The 22,936-nt window shown below is 36.6% G+C and overlaps 1 protein-coding gene across 11 annotated transcripts in view; it reads right to left on the reverse strand.

Moving 5' to 3' along the window:
• Positions 1-22,936, reverse strand: part of CSPP1 (centrosome and spindle pole associated protein 1) — a 116,847-nt gene that overhangs the window by 14,456 nt on the left and 79,455 nt on the right. For 9 of the 11 annotated variants that reach the window (XM_065903495.1, XM_065903494.1, XM_065903500.1 and 6 more), the window contains 8 exons: positions 22,674-22,826; positions 19,272-19,384; positions 12,100-12,249; positions 11,364-11,510; positions 7,959-8,063; positions 6,211-6,277; positions 5,519-5,636; positions 1,382-1,518 (listed from right to left, as the gene is read on the reverse strand). In XM_065903495.1, coding sequence (XP_065759567.1) covers positions 1,382-1,518; positions 5,519-5,636; positions 6,211-6,277; positions 7,959-8,063; positions 11,364-11,510; positions 12,100-12,249; positions 19,272-19,384; positions 22,674-22,826 — 990 coding nt within the window. The remainder of the gene's footprint in view (positions 1-1,381; positions 1,519-5,518; positions 5,637-6,210; positions 6,278-7,958; positions 8,064-11,363; positions 11,511-12,099; positions 12,250-19,271; positions 19,385-22,673; positions 22,827-22,936) is intronic. The other 2 variants (XM_065903498.1, XM_065903497.1) reach the window with 1 other exon arrangement.

Here is a 22,936-nt window from a genome sequence, read left to right on the forward strand (position 1 = left end):
GATGACATGTATATCTAAGTGGAAAATAAAACTGAGTAACATAATTACATCTAGCTTTTATCTTTCTCATTTTAATTAAGCTCAGAAAGACTAGTAAATATAACAAATATCAACTGTTTTTATATTTAGGTGATTGAGTAAAGAGATGTTTCCCTCTCTCTGTAGATTTTCAAAACTTCTAAAATAGGTACTACTTTTATAATGAGAAACAGAAGTAAACTCATCTGGTATAGGTTATATGACCACCATCCAACAGCCTGCCTCCTCTGCTCCTGAGTAAAAATCACACATAACACATTCTGGTTCCCCTACTCATTTTCAGTCTCCCAGGCCTTTGTTACCCTGGCAAGCCAACTTCCCTAATGAGCTTTCTCTCCTCCTTCTAAGTGGCTGCATCACACTTTTTACTCCCTTCCTTCAACAACCCTTCCTTTCCTCCGCTGCTCAGGGACTCTGCCCTCTTCAGCGGCCATTCCCTCCCTCCCTACACTACAAGCCTCTTACCTCTCCAACACCTTTCACATCAGCATCCTAACAAGTTCCTCCAGGACCCTGTGATCCCCCTTCCCAGCCATGCTTCTTCCAAGGGTTCTTATGCTTATGCCTCCAACAACATGCCTCCTAATTATTCAATCTTCATTCCAAACGTAATTGGCTTCTGATCCAATAATTCTGCCAAAAAGATCTATTTGAGGTCACCAGTGACCTCTGATGTGACTGACACCTTCCAATATTCACTTTACACAACCCTCCTCCCTGGCAGACTCTGTTCCCTCAGTTTCAGGATTGACATTCTCCTGCTTTTCCTCTAATCACTGACTTTTCTTCATCTCTTTCCTAAGCTCATCTTGCTGTCCATCTTCCACTAAATGCCAGGTGCCACTCTTTACACTATGTCACTGATCTAATCCACTCCTGTGGCTTTAAGAGCTGTATGCCCTGCAAAATAGCCACACCAAAGCTCTATCCACCAGACTGGTAAACTAAAGAACTAGAGTAATACAGAAGAGTTTTATTCATTATCACTTAAAATAGATACCATAAATGGAACTTTACTTAAGGAAAAGGATACAAATGTCTTTAAAGACCCTTGAATATGGGTAGAACACTCAAGCTCTACCTTTATTTTTTTTTTTCATTTATTTATATTATTTGGAGGCTAATTACTTTACAGTATTGTAGTGGTTTTTGCCATACACTGATATGAGTCAGCCATGGATTTACATGTGTTCCCCATCCTGAACCCCCCTCCCACCTCCCTCCCCATCCCATCCCTCTGGGTCATCCTAGTGCACCAGCCCTGAGCACTTGTCTCATGCCTCCAACCTGGGCTGGCAATTTGTTTCACATGGCTCTACCTTTAAAATAGCAGCATTCTTACCTCTGTCTTTCAGCTCCTTAAAGTCATGAATATTCTGAGAAGAAGCAGAGTCTAAGCTCTTAGGTGATGGTCTTCTGACAGGAGCTTGTAACCGATGTCTAGCCATATCAAACACATCCATGGAACTTTCTCTTTTCCTATAGATAATAAATTATGATAAAGGTGTTTTTATGGGAAGAAAACCTGAGTTGACATTTAACTCCCTATACAAGAAATTTGGCATCTTTCACTACAGTATATTATAAAAATTTATTCTAGTAGCTGTTATTTCAATTCCCTGTATTAATTAAAATAGGTTATTTATAAGGTCACTATAATCTTTCAAAATGCTCGGAAGCAAAGTATCTTATTGGAAGAATAGAATGAGTTAGTTTTACCTTAAAATGTTCATACAGTAGAAACACTAGTCTTTGGTCAAAGAAATCAAGATTCAAAGACCAGCTCTGCTACTTACTATACGTCTGACTGCATCATCTGTGCCTAACATACATGAAGAACTCAATAATATGGTGAATTAATTAACAAATAAGAGATTCTTTTTGTGAAACTATTTATAAAACTGGAATAAAGAACCAACACTAAGATGTCTCTGATCACAATACACAGTGAAAACTACACTGAAGTAAAATATATTTAACTAATTCTTGCTAAACGATGGCAATTCTAACATATATTATCTAACTTAAGTTAGCACACAGAATTTACAAGGTACTTTCCAATACATACATTTATTTATTTTTCACTAGAATCTCATGGGGTAGAAATTATTATGCAAGATTTGCAAGTGAGAAAACTGAAAAGCTGCCTGGTTTCTCTTTTCTATACTGATTTGCCAAAAAAAGAGCACATATAGTCTTCAGTTTATGAATGAAAAATGTCAATAATTCATTACATTTAATTGAATATGCATGTCTGGAATATGGAAAGTTGCAACAGTTAAGGCATTTATAACATCTTGAAAGTAAATATAGAAAACCAATACTGACCTACTACTTTGAAGTAGTTGACCTACTACAGAATAATTCTTTGTTGAAAATTACCACCTTGGGTTAACATTCCATTACCTAGCCAGTCTATATCTTGACATTTCCTCACCTTGTTTACTTAGGCCAGAACACGCCTAGAGAATGCTGACAAAAATCTAAGTGAAGCATATTACGTAGGTTAACATGCTACATTAAAATCCTACCATATCCTGGACTACAGTCATAAATATCAGTATAATTGAATGCATATACAAATTGATAAGACACAGTAAAAATAACAGATGTTTATGACTTAGTACATGTACATATTATCTAGCTATGTCCACCAAGAGCCTGGTTTATAGACACGGTTCTCCAAGAGGAACCAGGACTCCTGAGAAATGGCTGATTCCAGGGCAGGGGCAAGGAATACACCTGGAGCCTCCTGCAGCAACAGAGTAAAAAAGTGCTCAAAAAAACAAAAGGATGGGACATGTCAAAGAGACACAGGAGCCAACAGGAAAGACGTCTCAGTAGCCAAAGTTGCAACAACTTAAGCAACACCACAAATAATACTGGATGATAACAAAAAGTACAAAATAAATATACATGTAACAAGAGTGACATAAGTAAATGGTTGGATAACTAAACAAAGGGAGGAGAAGGGACAATCTTTCTTATAGAAGAATTCTAACAGAAGAATTCTAAATATACGTAGATAACACCCTCTCCAGGAGATGAAGCTTATTCCCACCACCTCTCAATTCTTGTGAGTGTGCTAAACTTAGTGGTGGTTTCAGAGTGTGCTAAACTTAGTGGTTCCATCACATGCACATCTTGTACCCCCTGATACAATGTGATGAGAAGGCTACCCTGTGTTACTCTTTCCAAAATCCCTTAATCCTGGCCTAATCATGAGAAAACATCAGACAAATGTAGACTGGAGGACATTCTATAGGACAGCCAGCCAATATCTCCCTAGGCTGTCACAGTCATAAAAATACAAGGAAAGAGTGAAAAACTGTCCTGGATCAGAGGATACTAGGAGACATGACAACTAAACGCAGTGTGGTGCCCTGTACTGACTAAATCCTGGAACAGAAAGAAGATGCTATAGAAGAACTGGAAAAATCCATAAAGTCTGGAATTTAGATTGTGGTTAATATTCCAATGTCAGCTTCTTAGTTGTGACAAACATCCTGTGAATGTAATGTTAACAACAGGGAGAAATGGGTGAGGGGTCTATAGAAACTGTTTGCAACTTTCCTATGATCTAAAATTATGCCAAAATAAACTTTTTTTTAGATAAATACTCTTCAAAGAAAATGTGGTAGTTACCCACTTGCATTGATTTTACAAACTACTAAAAGACTGCAACCTACAGTTTGAAGAATACTGCTTTAGAAAACTTATGAGGCCTTTTGGCAAAAATGATCAGAAGTGTTTGGTAGTCTATAAGCTATTTTGCTGGAACATACGTATTTCAGGAAACAACACACTGCTGAAGGAAAATATTTAAAAAACAGTTTTAAAAAGTAACTGTCTTTGGTTATTCCATTTCTGAAGTTTTCTGCTATTATTATTTTCCCTTCAATGACCAAGTTTCTATGCCTGATGTTTTAGAAGACCAAAAAGGGCAGGTAAGGAGATTGTTTTATAATTGTCTAGTCTATATCTATGTATGGATGTGAGAGTTGGACTATAAAGAAAGTTGAGTGCAGAAGAATTGATGCTTTTTGAACTGTGGTGTTGGAGAAGACTCTTGAGAGTCCCTTGGACTGCAAGGAGATCCAACCAGTCCATCCTAAAGGAGATCAGTCCTGGGTGTTCATTGGAAGGACTGATGCTGAAGCTGAAACTCCAATAGTTTGACCACCTGATGCGAAGAGCTGACTCATTTGAAAAGACCCTGATGCTGGGAAAGATTGAGGGCAGGAGGAGAAGGGGACGACAGAGGAAGAGATGGTTGGATGGCATCACCAACTCGATAGACATGGGTTTGGGTGGACTCCGGGAGCTGGTGATGGACAGGGAGGCCTGGCGTGCTGCGGTTCATGGGGTTGCAAAGGGTCAGACATGACTGAGTGACTGAACTGAACTGAGTCTATGTCTTCTTCAGCTATAACTTTCCTATCTTGAAATTCCTTATCACCTAGCTTACAAAGCAACTTCTGAATCCATCTGAGTCCTAAATTAGTCAATTATTTTTCATGCAGTGATTTCTCTGTAGTGAGGCAATCTATCCTAAAGACAGAGCTTGAAGAATGGTCTGTTCCCACTACTGATTTGTCACTGTCTAATCCTATTTAAAAGGATAAGACTCTTGGTTTGCCTTAAGAAAGTCCTACTTCTTTCTTTTTTTCTTTCTTCCTCCTATCATTACTACCACTGTCATCACCACTGCCATAAATACATTACTGGCAGTACAGAGGGACAATTAAAATGCTCAACTTAAAATATTTTGTATTTGGTTAAATCAATATTCATTAAATATCCCATATTTTCACAGTGAATAGATTTCACAACTGTAATGAAACATTTTATGAAGGCAACTTTATCTACATAAAATTCAAGAATGTGAATAGCATATTAGCTAATTAAAGAAAGAGCTCTTGTGCCAAAAAGAGAAAAGAAAGAAAATATACCACACACTACAAACACAAATAGACTAAAGAAATCACACATTATTTTGTATTAGTTGTACTGAGTCCCCTCCCTTGCTTGCTGCTTGTCAAATGTGCTCAGTCGTGTGTGACTGTGACCCCACGGACCACAGCCTGCCAGGCTCCTCTGTGCATGGGTTTCCCAGGCAAGAACACTGGAGTGGGTCGCCATTTCCTCCTCCAGGGCATCTTCCTGACCCAGGGAGGGAACCCGAGTCTCCTGCACTGGCAGGCCAATTCTTTACCACTGCGACACCTACTGAGTCCCTCCACTAGACTATGATTATTTAGCTTGCTTCTTCTGGTCAGCGGGGGAAAGCATTTTGAATCATTACAAGTTCACCAACAATCCATTAAAAATGTTTTTCAGGCTTGCAAAATTCTAATAGATGTGGGTTTATGATAATTAATCCTGTTCCAAAACTGTAGAATTATTGGACAGATTCTGATTCCTGATTCTGACAGAAAAGAATACAGGAACAGACAAAAACATGGAATTCAGCACTTGCCTTATATGAACATCGTCGTCACTGTCAATGTGTAGTAACCGCCCCTGCAGACGTCGCTCTTCACTACGAAGCTGTTTTCTCATTTCTGATAATTTCATAATTACATTTTTTTTCTCCTCTGAAAATTCCCATCAGTAAGTGAAAAATAAGAGAGATACATGAATAAAAGGTTAAACACTAAACATAACCTGACTTATAAAGCTAAAATGCTCAGTTATATTTTTATGGAAAGTTATTTTTAAGGCTTTATATATAGATGCATTATATGAACATTATTAAGACCCACAAACACACTTCTGATAATACAAGAATTTCAAACATTTAGAAACATTCCTGAGGGGAGGGAGAGAGTGCCTTCCCCTATTAAGGGGCAGCACAATGGAGTTCCTTTGTGATGATGGACAGTTCTGTAACCTTGATTGTGTGGTAGTTACACAATTTACACATGATAAAATTCACAGAACTACACACACAAACACATAAATTAGTGTAAGTGAAACCAGACGCAGGTCCATAGAGCATGCCAATGCCAATTTCCTGGTTGTGATATTGCACCACTGAGGAAAGCTACAGGGAGGGTGCATAGCACCTCTCTAAACTATTTTGCAATATTCTGTGATTCTTATTTTTCAGAACAAGAAAGTCAGAAAAAAAGAAACAGTCTAGATTACAGGTTTAATAGTCAGCTCTACCTTCTGCACGAAGCTGGTTTTTCCTGGCAGGTACCGGAGGAGACTGTGCCATGGACACAGAACTGTCCTGTTTAACAATCACGACAAAGATAAATTCAGTATATGTCTTCCCTACTCAGAAGTTTTAAAAGAGGAATTAAAAAAAACGTAAGAGAATCCAGATTCCCAACCAATCTATCTATAAACTTACCTACATCTATTTTTTCTTCCCACTACCATGGGAGAGGCCTTCCCCAGCCAGACAGCACTTTCACCTGTGCTCTGCATCTGACAGGTGTCCCCCACCTCCTCCATCCCTTACTCTTCTTTCTATACCACCTTTCTATCTGTCTGTGCTTAAAAAACTAACTTCACCCTTCATCACTCACTATCTAGCATCCATTCTCTCCTTCCTTCACAGTCATTCTTCAGAAAAAAAAAAAAAAAAGTATGTGCAGTAGTATGGCGCCTGCTTCCTTATTCCCACTCACTCCTCACCTTGCAGCCACTGCCTTTGCATCTCCTACCAAGTGATCCCTCAGCGATGCAGTCTATGGGCATTTTAAGCCCTTATTTTACCTGGCCAGTAGCAACTACTATCACTGACACTTTATTTCCTTGCTCTAAGTGGTGATAATTCTCTACTGTTAGATCCTCAGCCCTTTACTTCCCCTGAACATACACGAGACAATCGTACTACTTAGGCAGTAATGTTAGTGAGTTTCCAAACTACAAATCCGGTGCAGAGCTCCTTCCTTGGCCACGACATGTATTTTCAACTGCCTACTCTATATAAAGTGGTCATTGACTCCGACCCACCACACAGTCAGTATACCACTATCTGTGTTTCATCAACATATCTTGAAGTTGTCACCCTTTTACAGTTCTTAATGTCACTGCCATTGTTTAGGTCCTCAAAATCACATCTGGACTTTTGCAAAAGCATCTTAACTTTACAGTTTTGCTCCACCTCCATGATGCATCTCCATACCACTGCCTGAGAGAATATTATGCAAGGCAAACACAACCATGTCATTTTCCTACTTAAAACATTACATGAACACCATACATGACCACAGACCTACTAAACCAGAACCACCGAGGGTGGGGTTAGGAAGACATTCTAATACATTTCTCTGTCTATTCTAGTAATTGGCCTCTAGTAATTGGTATCCTATGGAATGAAGCAAGCCCTCCAGCACTCCATACAACACCCTGCATATGTTCTAACCTTCACCTCCCCTACTTCATGGTCAGGCATTATCAAGCCAGACCAAACCATGTATTCTCTATGCTACCAAGTGGCTTACAGTTCCCTCCAAGCTTCTGCATGTGCTGGAAGTTGCTCTTCCTCATCCTCTTTTTGGCAAATTCCTACTCACTCTTCAAGAGTCAACTCAAGGATCAACCCTTTCTGGAACATTTTCCTGGCTGTCTTTTAATTGTAATTCAGTCTAAAGTACAAGGGACTTTATTAGCATAACTACAACTAGCTAGTAGATATATTATCAAAGAAAAAGCCTTCCTGAGGGACCTGGACAAGAGCCACATGCTATATTATGAGCTGTCAAAAGAATTTAAACTTTGGGACTCCAAAGTTTTATCATTTATAAGTATTACCATTTAGAACTGAAGAAACAGACAAGTTAAGGTAAACATCATCTATGTTTCAGATCTGAAAAAAGTAATCTAACTAATTAAGATGAATAAGAAAATCTCAATCAATCCCCTTAATCTTGGATGAACAAATCAAAAGAAAAAGCATATACCTGAGTAAAGGAAGTTGTAATGCTGTCCACTGAAGGAGGTCTTTGGAGTCTGCTTGCAATCTTATTCCGAAGAGCAGGAATTACAGGAGAAGGCTGTCTCAACTGCTGGTGTGGGGGGAGGGGCGGGAAACACATGTATGTGTATGTATGTATGTACACACATACTCCCCAACATGTGTATATGTGTGTATACACATACCCCAACATGTACGTGTGTGCATGCACACACATATGCATACATACACATATGCAAACACACACACCCCGATAGTTAATAAGACCACCAAAGAGGTTCAAACTACTATTGCTTTATTTTAATAAAATATTTACCAAAAAATCTATAAAAAATAAGATCACTATGTTGTGCACTCAAAACCAATATTTTGATATTATAAATCAACTACGTTCCATTAAAAAACATATCTACCCAAGAAGTCAGAAATTCAGTTATGTAAGATCAAATATATTAGTTAGGATAAACAAATGGATTTACATATCCTTATTAAAGAATATGACTATCAGACTAGGATTAAAAAATTCAACAAACTGAAGAAAAAAATCGCATGCCAGATATTGGGAAAGCAGCAAAAATAAAAATATATAGCCAAAGTAAAAAACTGTCTTAATAATGAAAAGAAATAGGATAAAACAAAAAAGAAACAAAAACCCTTTCTGGGAAAATGATATAAATCAGTCTCTAAAATCTAGATTCCCTTGTCACCAGGAACATCACGGGTCAGGGCAGAGCTCTGCATCTCCATGAGAGAAGAAAACAGGGTTTCAGATCATGGTATAATAAAGTTAATAGCTCCCAACTTCATATTAAAATCAAAATGCTGGAAACACAAATACTCTCAATAAAATTCAATAATGATTGTCTGGGTAAAAATATAAATGTGTATGTAAAAAGGTGGATGTTAATTGTTCATTCTGCATGGTACAAAATCAAATATTACTTTCACTAGTGACTAATACAATTAGAAATATATCAGAGACAAAATTTAAAAAGAAACTCTAGGTGACCACAAGCAGAAGTATAGCAACAAATTAAACCTTCTAAAGGACTGCAAAAAATGAAGCAAAGAAAGTATAGTCCACATAACAAATGATTAACTGTTAAGGGAGCAAAAACAAACAAAAAAGTCAGACATTCAATTAATATGATCAAACACATTGGCCATGATAAACATAAATGGATTCAATACCTCATTAAGATTATAACTCAGAATAGGATAAAAAGCAAATTTCAACAAACTAAAATATACAGACTAAAAATTTAAAATGCAGACAAAAAAGTAAAAACTAAGAGTAGACAAACATATTTTAGGCCTACATAAATTAAAAAATAACAGCTAACAATGGTAATTTCAAAACTGAGGGTAAAATGTGTTAAAAGGAACAAAGCTGCTCTAAAACTTTCTGATACATCACAATTAAACTGTAAAACAGTCATAAAACTACATATCCCTAAGCATTTTTTTAGGTGCAATAAATGGCAGAAGCAGAACTGTGAGAAACAACTTTCCTTTTCAAATAATCAATTTTACAATAAAATATTCTCTTTCCATTCAATTCTGCTATAAACCAAACACTGCTCTAAAAAACAAACATTATCAATTAAAAATGTGAATGATATGACACTTGACTGATATATTTTAAAAGGCTGAGAAAATATATATCCAATTATAAATCCTAAGAATGAAGGATATTTGCCTTATATTCCTGAAACACTGAAAATAAAACAAAAATATAGATCTGACTCATAGATTCCCCTTCAAACAACGTTTCAGCAAATTCAAGTTGTGAATACTTATTTCTATCACCATAAAACCTGGGGGTAAGAAATTCAAAGAGTATATTTGCACCAGTCAGAAATGGCTCACATGATCTGCAGAAGATTACATATTGAACAATGTACCAAAACACACCATAAATATAGCAGAGCAGCACACTGGTTGAAAGTAATCTTTTTGTCACCTCTACTTAGAAGAAATAATGTCTGCATAAATCTAAATTCCTGAAAACAATATTTTAAAAATTAAATTGGGCTAAACCTACAAGATACGGGGTTTTCCAAGGTATGGTTCACAAGCCAACTGCATCCAAACCCCTATGGGTTACTAAACCACACTTAGTAAATCAAATACTGCTGAGAAAGACTGAGGGCAGGAGGAGAAGGGGCAGACAGAGGATGAGATACTTGGATGGCATCACCGACTCAATGGACATGAGTTTGAGCAAACTCCGGGAGACAGTGAAGGAGAAAGAAGCCTGGCATGCTGCAGTCCATGGGGTCGAAGAATTGGACATGACTTAGTGATTGAACAACAACAAATCAGCTACACTGTAGACGAGACCAGGAAGATGCATTTTTATTAAGTCCCTAGTGATACTATGGGCTGAGAACTAAGAATCCGCCTGCCAATGCAGGAGATGTGGGTTCAATTCGTGGGTCAGGAATATCCCCTGGAGAAGCAAATGGAAACCAACTCCAGTATTCTTGCCTGGGAAATCCCATGGACAGAGGAGTTGCAAAACAGATGGACATGACAGTGACTAAACAAGTGATATTGTACATAGTAAATCTTAAATATAGCTTTGAAATATAAGCAAATATATGAACTGAATTTTCATAAGGGCCAACTGATTTTCTAGAGAGAAAACACCTGTCTAATAACTGATTCACGCACCTAAGGGTGAATCAACCTCCATCTCAGAAACATGGACTTCAAATCAATCTGCAGTGAGCCACAAGTTTCTTTTTTAATTTCCAATCTATTGAGGACAGATGCATAAAAGAGTAAGAATGAATTATAGTTGATCCTTGAACAATGGAGGTTTGAACCACACAGGTCCACTTCCAGAGAGATTTTTCTGTATCAAATGATGCAGTACTACAGGCAGCGGTGGGCTGATTACACAGACGTGTAGGAACTGCAGGTATGGAGGGCCAGTTATCAATTATACACTATGCATTAACCCCTGGGCTTAACCCTGGTTCAAGCGTCAACTGTACTAGCTAAATAAAAACTGTTAAATAGATGTTACAAAATCCAAACCCAACTTTTTTTTTTTTTTTTTTAACAGATTCAACAGACATAAAACTATAATGACAAATTGCTACAACAGTTTCCAAACACTTTCAATCTTATCAGGAACAGTTTGTAGGGTGCTGGTCTACAGACCATGGGAACAAGACTACTCTGTTCCCAGCAGGGAAGACACAGCAAAGCACAGTGACATCATCTAGGACAGGAGGTTTGGTGCATGCACCCAGAAAAGCACCAGGACGAAAGTGGAGACAAAAGCACCGTCTCTGCTCTCTCCTTTTTGCTGACCACTCTACTTTTACAGGGAAACTGGGTTAAACAATGGGTTCCACAGACATTTTTGTCTGAAACTTACCTTTGTATCTTCCCCTACCATATTTTCTCTTTCATAGTAGTGCTGAAGTTGTAAGTTATGCTTTTCTTCTTCTTCTTTCTTCTTTCTTTCTGCTTCTTTTCGTCTTTCTTCAGCTAACCGAATAAGCTCTTCATTTTTCAGTCTTTGCTTTAAAATAAAGAAAAAATACACACTCCATACACACATTCAGTCCATTCATATTTGTGTGAAATAAAGAGATAAAACGGAGGGTATAGATGACATGCTCAAGTCGCTCAGCTGTGTCCAATTCTTTGCGACCCTTTGGACTATAGCCCACCAGGCTCCTCTGGCCATGGGATTTCCCAGGCAAGAATACCGGAGTGGGTTGCCATTTCCTCCTACAGGGGATCTTCTCGACCCAGGGATCAAACCTGTGTCTCCTGCACTGCAGGCAGATTCTTTACTGCTGAGTTATCAAGGAAGCCCACAGATGACATACTGGTCTGCTTACAATAAAATATTAGGCATCTAAAATATTACAACATGCTAGTCAGTCTAAACTATTTTTTGGCTGTAAAAAAAGCCATCAGTTATCTCTTTTCTTAATTCAGTATTTCATTTTTATAAAGTAACATCTAACAAATGCATATTGATCTGATATTTTCTAAATGTACTTTAAGACTGTTCTCCTTTGTGAGTAATAAGTATCTTTTCAAGTCAAAGGAAGGAGTTCACTCTCAGACTAAGCAGAAAAAGAGAGTAGGGAAAAATGCACCTCCTCCTCTTTCTCCCTTTTCTTTTCCTGCTCCTCTTCATACTCTTGCTGGATTCGAGCTCTCTGTTCTGCAAGCCGTTTTTCTTCTTTTTCTTCAGCAATTCTTAATCTCTCGCGCTCTGCTTCTTCTCTTTGCTTCTTTTCTTCAATCTAAAGAATTAAACCTAGTTATTACTTTGTGAAACTACTGAAAAGTTAGAACACCACTTAATTTACCCTGCTATCCTATGAATTCAGCCTTTATATCCTGCTTTTGTAAGTAAGTTTCTAAATTTTTCAGTTTCCTGTATTGTATTAGAGAGGCCACATGACATAATGATAAGAGCTCTAAGTAAAATTCCAGCTCCCACAGACCTTATGAAACTTTCTAGTTCAGTTTTGTCATCTGGTAAAAAGAGTTACTAACGTCTATATCTCAAAGTAGTGCTCAAAGATTGAAATGAAACTATGTATGTAAAAAACATAAAAAGTTCCTAAGTAGAAGGTCCAATACTTAATAATTCATGATTATATTATTCTATAACGACTCCTACTACTATGTCTCAATGTTCCTTGTGATTAGTATCCTGAAACAGCAGGGAAATGTTTTCGCAACCATTCTTTAAGCAGAAATCTCTTCCCTAGAATAGCCTTTCTTATTTCCTTTCTAATGACAAGATGTAAGGTATATGAAGATGTCAGCTTCAAAGATTCATAATTAAGTTTCGTTTGAATGCCACCTGAAACCTGCAGTGCTGAGTACTCTCAGCGAATACTGTAAGGCAAAATCTAAGATGTGACAGGAAGAAGACTCTAAGAGATAGTCTATATCCTCCATGAATGAGACAGAGAAAAATGACAACATGGTACCTGAGGATTCATGATGCTGGTTTAAGGATATCAATAAATTTTTATCCCTCTTAAGTATGGACTGATCACGACTATTCACAATACTTTAAGAGTTCTTGTCTGCATTTCCTCTAGTCTCAAGGCTGCTGTATTTACTGCTGTCAAACTTCTGAGCTATAAGAACACAGTCTTCTTACCCATGCCACAACTTTACATGCTAGGGCTTTTTCCAACATTTATCACAACCCTTTTAGATATGTATAGTCCTAATATTTAGGACTAAGTGATGTGTATGTAATCACCTCCTCAATTACAACACCCCTAAAGAAAGCATCATTCATGAACCATACAATAAAACCACACATTTAACACTCAGTTCCCTTTTTCTCCTCCATGAAAAGAATAATCACAATCAGCAGGTCACTTCACCATTAATGGGTCACAATCATAAATGGATCTCACACCTAATGAATCCACAGAAATATCATTCTAACAAAAATGCCACACAGCTGTTCAACAGAAAGAGAAAAGTTATTGCTCAGGTCAATGGTTTTCAAACCATATAATACAAAAGTAGTTCAATGGTCCTGCAAATATTTTATTAAACTTGTTAATTATTTTTAAAGCTACAGTTTACAATGACATCTAAACACTCGCATGTATTATTCACCAAATCTGAAGCACATGAAGACTTTTGCTGCACTAAAACTAATGGTATAACTTTTTTAGTGTTAAAACTTATTTATGCAGATAAGCAGCTAAGGCTTCCTTTGCATCTTTGTGCACATATCTGAACATTTTATAACATTTCTTTTAAAACTTAAGTTTGGAGATTCTTTTTGTCTGACATTATATTGTTGATATTAATAAATACCATTTAGCTATTTTACATTTTCTTGGAGCTCTGGAATAATTTTGTTTGGGAGAAAAGCAGTTTTTAACAGACTGCTAAAAGAAAAATACATAAACCACCATTTTATAGGGTGGGAGAACTGAAGGTTGAACTTATTCTGAAACTAGTAAGTCAAAGTTTCCCAAACTACTAGCAGTCTTTTCCCAGAAGAAAGACACTGCAGAGTGTGGAATCTCTAGGTATGATAAAGTCCAGAGACTTGGGGTCAACATGCTAGCTCTGCCACCACAGGTGAGCCTCAACCTTTTTTGGCCTTAAAATAAAAATAGTAATACCTTCCTAAGAGAGTTGTGAGGTTTAATAAGAGACTATATGTAGAACTATCTTACAAACAATAAAAGACTACAAAATGGCAAGATTTATTTATTTTTCCCTAAATTCTACCCTCAGTTCAGTTCAGTCGGTCAGTCATGCCCAACCCTTTGTGACCCCAAGGACTGCAGCATGCCAGGCTTCCCTGTCCATCACAACTCCCGGAGCTTGCTTAAATTCATGTCCATCGAGTTGGTGATACCATCTAACTATCTCATCCTCTGTCACCCCCTTCTCCCACCTTCAATCTTTCCCAGCATCAGGGTCTTTTTGAATGAGTCAGTTCTTCCCATCAGGTGGCCAAAGTATTGGAGCTACAGTTTCAGCATCAGTCCTTTCAGTGAATATACAGGACTGATCTCCTTTAGGACGGATTGGTTGGATGTCCTTGCAGTCCAAGGGACTCTCTCAAAGAGTCTTACCAACACCGCAGCTCAAAAGCATCAATTTTTCAGTGCTCAGCTTTCTTTATGGTCCAACTCTCACATCTATGCATGACTACTGGAAAAATCATAGCTTTGACTAGATGGATTTTTGTTGGCAAAGTAATGTCTCTGATTTTTAATATGCTATCTAGGTGGGTCACAGCTTTTCTTCCAAGGAGCAAGTGTCTATTAATTTCATGGCTGCAGTCCCATCTGCAGTGATTCTGGAGCCCAAAAAAACAAAGTCTGTCTACTTTAGACCATGTTAATACTTGCTAAGTATAACAGGAACTATTGATATATAATTTTGACTTGCTATCATTATTGGCAACATAACAGAGGGTCCTACAAGTTCAAAAAGTGACTCTATGGACCCTCAATCTGCTGTACCTAACTCAAGTGGCCAGTATCCTCAGGATCTCTGACACTGCGCTTGCAATATCATTCTGCCAATCTCTATTAATTCATTCTGTATTCATTCTGCCAAACCTCAGAAATGCCTTTTCATCCATTTCCACAGTCACAACTCTAGTGAAATAACAACACTTCAGTTCAGTTTAGTCACTCAGTCGTGTCCGACTCTTTGCGACCCCATGAACCACAGCATGTCAGGCCTCACTATCCATCACCACTCCCGGAGTCTACCCAAACCCACATCCACTGAGTCGGTGATGCCATTCAACCATCTCATCCTCTGCCGTCCCCTTCTCCTGCCCTCAATTTTTCCCAGCATCAGGGTCTTTTCAAATGAGTCAGCTCTTCGCATCAGGTGGTCAAACTATTGGAGTTGCAGCTTCAACATGAGTCCTTCCAGTGAACAACCAGGACTGATCTCCCCTAGGATGGACTGGTAGGATCTCCTTGCAGTCCAAAGGCCTCTCAAGAGTCTTCTCCAACACGACAGTTCAAAAGCATCAATTCTTTTGCACTCAGCTTTCTTTATATCCAACTCTCACATCCATACATGACCACTTGAAAAACCATAGCCTTGACTAGATGGACCTTTGTAGGCAAAGTAATTTCTCTGCTTTTTAATACGCTGTCTAGGTTGGTCATAACTTTCCTTCCAAGGAGTAACAGTCTTTTAATTTCATGGCTGCAATCACCATCTGCAGTGTTTTTGAAGCCCAGAAAAATAAAGTCAGCCACTGTTTCCACTGTTTCCCCATTTATTTGCCATGAAGTGATGGGGCCGGATGAAAAGATCTTAGTTTTCTGAATATTGAACTTTAGGCCAATTTTTTCACTCTCCTCTTTCACTTTCCTCAAGAGGCTCTTTAGTTCTTCTTCACTTTCTGCCATAAGGGTGGTGGTGTCATCTGCATATCTGAGGTTATTGATATTTCTCCCAGCAATCTTGATTCCAGCTTGTGCTTCTTCCAGCCCAGAATTTCTCATGATGTACTCTGCATAGAAGTTAAATAAGCAGAGTGACAATATAGTCTTGACGTACTCCTTTTCCTACTTGGAACCAGTATAACTGTTGGAACCAGTTCTAACTGTTGCTTCCTGATCTGCATACAGATTTCTCAAGGGACAGGTCAGGTGGTCTGGTATCCCTTGCCATCTCTTTCACAGTTTCCCACAGATTATTGTGATCCACACAGTCAAAGGCTTTGACATAGTCAATAAAGCAGAAATAGATGTTTTTCTGGAACTCTCTTGCTTTTTTGATGATCCAGTGCATGTTGACAATTTGATCTCTGGTTCCTCTGCCTTTTCTAAAACCAGCTTGAACATCTGGAACTTCGCGTATTGCTGAAGCCTAGCTTTGAGAATTTTAAGTACTACTTTACCAGCGTGTGAGATGAGTGCAATTGTGCAGTACTTCGGGCATTCTTTGGCATTGCCTTTCTTTGGGGCTAGAATGAAAACTGACCTTTTCTAGTCCTGTGGCCACTGCTGAGTTTTCCAAATTTGCTGGCATATTGAGTGCAGCACTTTCACAGCATCATCTTTCAGGATTTGAAATGGCTCACCTGGCATTCCATCACCTCCACTATCCTCGTTTATAATGATGCTTCCTAAGGCCCACTTGACTTCACATTCCAGGATGTCTGGCTCTAGGTGAGTGATCACAGCATCATGATTATCTGGGTTGTGAAGATCTTTTTTGTACAGTTCTTCTGTGTATTCTTGCCACCTCTTCTTAATATCTTCTGTTTCTGTTAGGTCCCTACCATTTCTGTCCTTTATTGAACCCATCTTTGCATAAAATATTCCCTTGGTATCTCTAATTTTCTTGAAGAGATCTCTAGTCTTTCTCATTCTGTTGTTTTCCTCTATTTCTTTGCACTGATTGCTGAGGAAGGCTTTCTTATTTCTCCTTGCTATTCTTTGGAACTCTGCATTCAGATGGGTATATCTTTCCTTTTCTCCTTTGCTTTTCACAGCTATTTGTAACGTCTCCTCAGACAGTTATTTTGCTTTTTTGCATTTCTTTTTCTTGGGGATGGTCTTGATCCCTGTCTCCTGTACAATGTCATGAACCTCCATCCATAGTTCATCAGGCAGTCTAATAGATATAGTCCCTTAAATCTATTTCTCACATACAGTGTATAATTGTAAAGGATTTGACTTAGGTCATACCTGAATGGTCTAGTGGTTTCCTCCACTTTCTTCAGTCTGAATTTGGCAATAAGGAGTTCATGATCTGAGCCATAGTCAGCTCCCGGTCTTGTTTTTGCTGACTGTGTAGAGCTTCTCCATCTTTGGCTGCAAAGAATATAATCGATCTGATTTTGGTGTTGACCATCTGGTGATGTCCATGTGTAGAGTCTTCTCCTGTGTTGTTGGAAGAGGGTGTTTGCTATGACCAGTGTGTTCTCTTGGCAGAACTCAATTAGCCTTTACCCTGCTTCATTCTGTACTCCAAGGACAAATCTGCCTGTTACTCCAGGTGTTTCTTGACTTCCTACTTTTGCATTGCAATCCCCCATAATTAAAAGAACATCTTTTTGGGGTGTTAGTTCTAGAAGGTCTTGTATGTCTTCATAGAACTGTTCAACTTCAGCTTCTTCAGCATTATTGGTCAGGGCATAGACTTGGATTACTGTGATATTGAATGGCTTGCCTTGGAAATGAACAGAGATCATTCTGTCATTTTTGAGACTGCATCCAAGTACTGAATTTCAGACTCTCTTGTTGACTATGATGGCTACTCCATTTCTTCTAAGGGTTTCTTGCCCACAGTAGTAGATCTAATTGTCATCTGAGTTAAATTCACCCATTCCAGTCCATCTTAGTTCTCTGATTCCTAGAATGTCGATGTTCACTCTTGCCGTTTCCTGTTTGACCACTTCCAATTTGCCTTGATTCATGGACCTAACATTCCAGGTTCCTATGCAATACTGCTCTTTACGGCATTGAACCTTGCTTCTATCACCAGTCCCATCCACAACTGGGTGTTGTTTTTGCTTTGGCTCCATCCCTTCATTCTTTCTGGAGTTATTTCTCCACTGATCTTCAGTAGCATACTGGGCAGCTACCGACCTGGGGAGTTCATCTTTCAGTGTCCTATCTTTTTGTCTTTTCATACTGTTCATGGGGTTCTCAAGGCAAGAATACTGAAGTGCTTTGTCATTCCCTTCTCCAGTGGACCACATTCTGTCAGACCTCTCCACCATGACCCGACCTTCCTGGGTGTCCCTACACGGCATGGCTTAGTTTTATTGAGTTAGACATGACTGTGGTCCTGTGATTAGATTGGCTAGTTGTCTGTGACCCATGCTTCAAGTTCTTTAAATCACCCAAAATACGTCAACAGTATTGCCAGATCAATTATCCTTAAGATCACATCCATTATGTCACTACTTTTTATTTAAGAGTCCGTAATAATTAGGATCAGAAAGATGACATATTTGAGCAGACTCTCTTTAAGAAGAATTTAAGAGGCTGGGATCTGACTGGATAGCCTTAAGTGTCAGAGTAAGGAATATGGACATTTTATTTAGAAAAACTACTGACAGATTTTAAATAAAAAAGCATGAGAAATTATATCAAAGGAAGATTAACCTGGCCAAAGGATTAATCTGACACTGGGTTGTAAGTGGGTATGGAAAGGGGGATGATAAGAAGAGAAAATATTGTGAGCCTACTATGGGCAGCTGTCTCATTCACCTCAGGCTCCACTCCAAGGGTGGACAGAGCATGAGAGTTCAATAAATCCATTTGCTTAATAAATACCTGATGCTCAAGTGTCTTCCTCTGGGCATTTCTAGTGCTTTAAATGTAATTTGCTTACACATATAAATGAAGCAAATAAATACAAAATGTGAGCGTATTTTTAATATTTACCTACAAACTAAACAACTGAGTCAAGAATATAAAATCATTCAGAAAAAAACTATTTCTATTAACATAAACATCTAGAAAGATTCATTTTATGCCTAATATATGAACATTTTAAGAGTTTCAGTTTTAGAAATTCCAGTAAATTTCATTTGTTAATGATTTAACAAAATTTAAAAAAGATTAAGCCAACTAGTATACCTAACATGTCTCCTTATTCCTTTCTCATATATACATAAAACAGTATAATAATATAAATAAATAATTTCTATCTGATATGAATTAGATATTTTAGATAACTGCATGACATTTTAGAATTTATTCTTTATATTATGGATAAAATCTTTGCAAGTTTATTAAAACTTTTATGAAACCTTGAAATAATGATCAAATAAGCATTTCACCTGAAAACGAAGAAAGTTCTTGTATAATTCCTGCTGCTTCATCTGAAGTTCAGTTGGAGGCTCACTAAAAATATTTCCCCGAGCAAAAGGAGAGCTCTGTGTTTGCATATGACCTTGAAAGGGAAATTTTGCAAAAACATACCATTAGCCAGTGCTTAGAAAACATAAAGGTTAAAGAATAAAGACTTTGCTAAATAAATTCAAATTTTGAAAAAATGCGCTAAATATGGAAGCCCAGAGGCTAAATTCGGAAGATGACTAAGATTAGAATCTTAAGACCAGATGAAAAGAGAGGGGGAAAATGGTGATACTAAAATAAAATTAATACACAGTTGAAAAATCATAATATAGCTATACCTGAAAGTCATCAAGGAAACATAAAAGTTAGTAACCTAAGCAACTCTCACTGCAGCAAAGGCTTTAAAATAAAATTTATACAGAGGGAAAAAAGCACACATTTAAGTTCTTATGTATGATGTAAATATCCTTTTCTTAAGAATACTGCTTAACTACACATTAAAATGTATTATGTATACACATAAAAAATATTTCTAAAATTGCTTTTAAAAAAAATCAGTGGATTCCTATTCATGGTTTAAAACACAGAAAATAAACTCTAAAAACATTTTTAATTTTTACAAAATTAAAATGACTTTTAATCACTGTAATACTTTTTACTTAAAAATTATATCAGATTAATGATATGTTTGAAGATTAAAAATATGCTATATATATGTTATCTATAAATAGTACTAAACATTCTGGGAAAGGAAAAATATTATTTTATAAAAGCAGCCTGGAAAATAATTATACCCCAGCAGTCTTTTGAATGCAGAAAAAAATTGTATGCAAATTTAAGGCTCACATAACTTTTTTATATCATTTTATATTTATATAAAAATATACCATTTTTTAGTTTCCTTATACCATCAATCTAAAGCATTTATTTCTCTCATTCATATAGTGGTTGTAAGCCAACTGCTTTGCAGTTGAGCTGTCATTTAGGTCTCTTTTTCTTTGCATTTAAATTTACTAATGCTTGAATAGATCAGCAAGGCAAATCAATACCTAAACATTAAAATCTTAGGTTATGGTGGAAAAACTGATCAGCAAAACAAAACTGAGTCATTTGTTTCACATTGAGATCTGTCAAATTCTAAACCTTTGAGGCAATTAGAGAAGAATTATTATTAGAGACAGGCAAGATAAGTTCTTTTAAACATAAAAACATTATAAAAACAAACCCAAAGGGAAAGACATGCTCTAAACAAAGAAAATGAAAATGCATTCAGGCATCATAATAAGCAAAAAAATAAATTTAATCCAAAGTAGTATGAACTTTATAAACATGATTTTTCATCCAAAAACCATAAAGTAAAAGAAAAACAACAAACATGAAGAAGAGCTTTTAAAACAGGTCTAATGAAGGCAAAATATTAGAGGATAGTGAATCTCAAGTATATATTTAGATATTCAACTTCCAGGCATATTTGAGCTCCCTTAAGGCCTTTAAAATACTACATGTCACATATGCATGTTGTATGTGTGCACACATGTATATAAATATACACACACATATACATACACTCCTACACATATATGATGGCACAGCAACAAATTAGGTGATTCTCAATAGATTTTTTGCATTCAGAAAGTCTATTTTAGATTAATTCTTAGGAAATGAAAGTTAATTGAGGGAATTTCAATGCACAAAAATGGGGAATTTAAACATTTTATGATTTCTTAAACTAGAGCATCAACATTAGCAGCAAAACCCTTGTGTTAGATACAATAAAAAAATAGATGACAAATTCTGCTGTGCATATTCAATCATCAAGGTTGTACTCTTTTGGGGGAAACTTCATGGAAACTTTCTATTTTTCCTGTGTTTTTGCTTGGTAAGCAAAGCTAGATGCCTGACGTGTTATTACTATGACAGACAAAAGTTCTAAGCTAAGAAGGAACTATGTACAAACAATACAGGGGGTGGAAGAGAGGAGTAGAGAAGGGGTCTGTACCACTGATCTCAATACAGACTACTCCAGAAGCAGCAGCCAATGAAGAGAAAAATAATGGTAATCAGAAAGAAGCAAAATTCTCGAAAATAAAATGAAAAGGTGTTATGATGTACAAAGAAATAAACAAAATAAGTTTACTTTGACTTTTGGTCACATTACCCATTTATTTACAGTAAACGCTCTGTGCTTTCTCAAAAATTTTAATTTTAGACAAGAACACTGTATTAAAAAGTCCTTTCAAAATATCCCTGATCATACTGTCTTTTAAAAAAAATTTTTTAATGTTTAATACATATGACTTATTGGCCAAACAGGTAGACTAAATGATGAGCTATGATTTGAATTACTAGCCTTGCATCTTTCAAGCCTTTGATGGTAGCACTAATTTCTGCAGCCTTTTGGAACACCTCGAGAGATATACTGTAGGTTGTTTCCGTAAACAGCCTGTATCACTGTTTAATCTCTAATTATAAGAAAATACTTTCCTACTTTGATCCACAGTAGATTTTTACACAGTGAATCTAGTTTTGATTTTTGGACTACTAAAAGTAGAATTTTTGATGAAATTATTAATTTGGCTCTCATTCTGAGTCCTTAATAATTCAATTTGCTGTAAATAAATGGTTATTTTTATAGGCATCAAAATACAGTATAAGGTGGTATGTTCTTTAAACTTCACTTGAATTCTAAATATGTAACATATTTTCACATATACTTGATAAAGAAAGATGATTACAAATTTTTCTGGCAAGTCATAAAGATACTGAATAATCTTCAATTTACAGAATCTTTAATTAAAGGACCCTGTTTAATACCAAACCAAAGGTATATGCCTATGAAAGGGAGATGTGACCAGAAGTCAAAGTAAATTATTTACTTCTTTGTACACTGTGGCTTATAAGGGAGGGCAAATGTTTATAAAACAAACAAAAAATGAATTTCACTGTATAATTTATCATACAACATCTGGTATGTTCTCACTAATTTAAACTAATTCTTATGGGTGTAAGAACCAAACTCTATATGGGTTAAAAAAAAAAAAAACTATTTGATTTTAAGAAATGTCCTTCCCACTAGCAAAATGAAGCTGTTTGTTAGCAGCAGCTAAAGTATATAAAAGAACTAAAAAAGCTGAGAAGAAATACACAGCATAATATTAAGGAGCAAAATATATTTTATTCATTTTTTCAAAATACCTACATAGAAAAGTTATTGTAAATAGCATAAATAATGTGCTATGCTTTCTGATTCAGAATAACCAACTTCTCAAAATCTTAATAAGAACTTTGTTGGAGAACAGAAGAGAAATGCTACTGAACAACTTTAGAAATGTTAAAAAAAAAAAAATATACATATATATATACACATATATATGATTAAAAACCTGAGTTTTTATTTGAAGCATCTTCTTGGTTCTCAGCATTTGAAGTGGCTAAATTTTGGTCTAGAGATACAACAGCCCTTTTATCTTCATATGTTCTTGCATCTGGGTTATGGTAGGCATCTATATTTTGTCTGTGCATCCTATTCAAATCAGCTGAGAGGGAAAAAATAAGCCATTTATTTCAATAAACATATTTCTATAATTAATATGCTTAATACATTTTCTTAAACTAAGGAAATGAAGAGAACCAACAGGACCAGAAC

This window comes from Muntiacus reevesi, chromosome 12 (assembly GCF_963930625.1).
Source record: "Muntiacus reevesi chromosome 12, mMunRee1.1, whole genome shotgun sequence".
Taxonomy (NCBI): domain Eukaryota; kingdom Metazoa; phylum Chordata; class Mammalia; order Artiodactyla; family Cervidae; genus Muntiacus; species Muntiacus reevesi.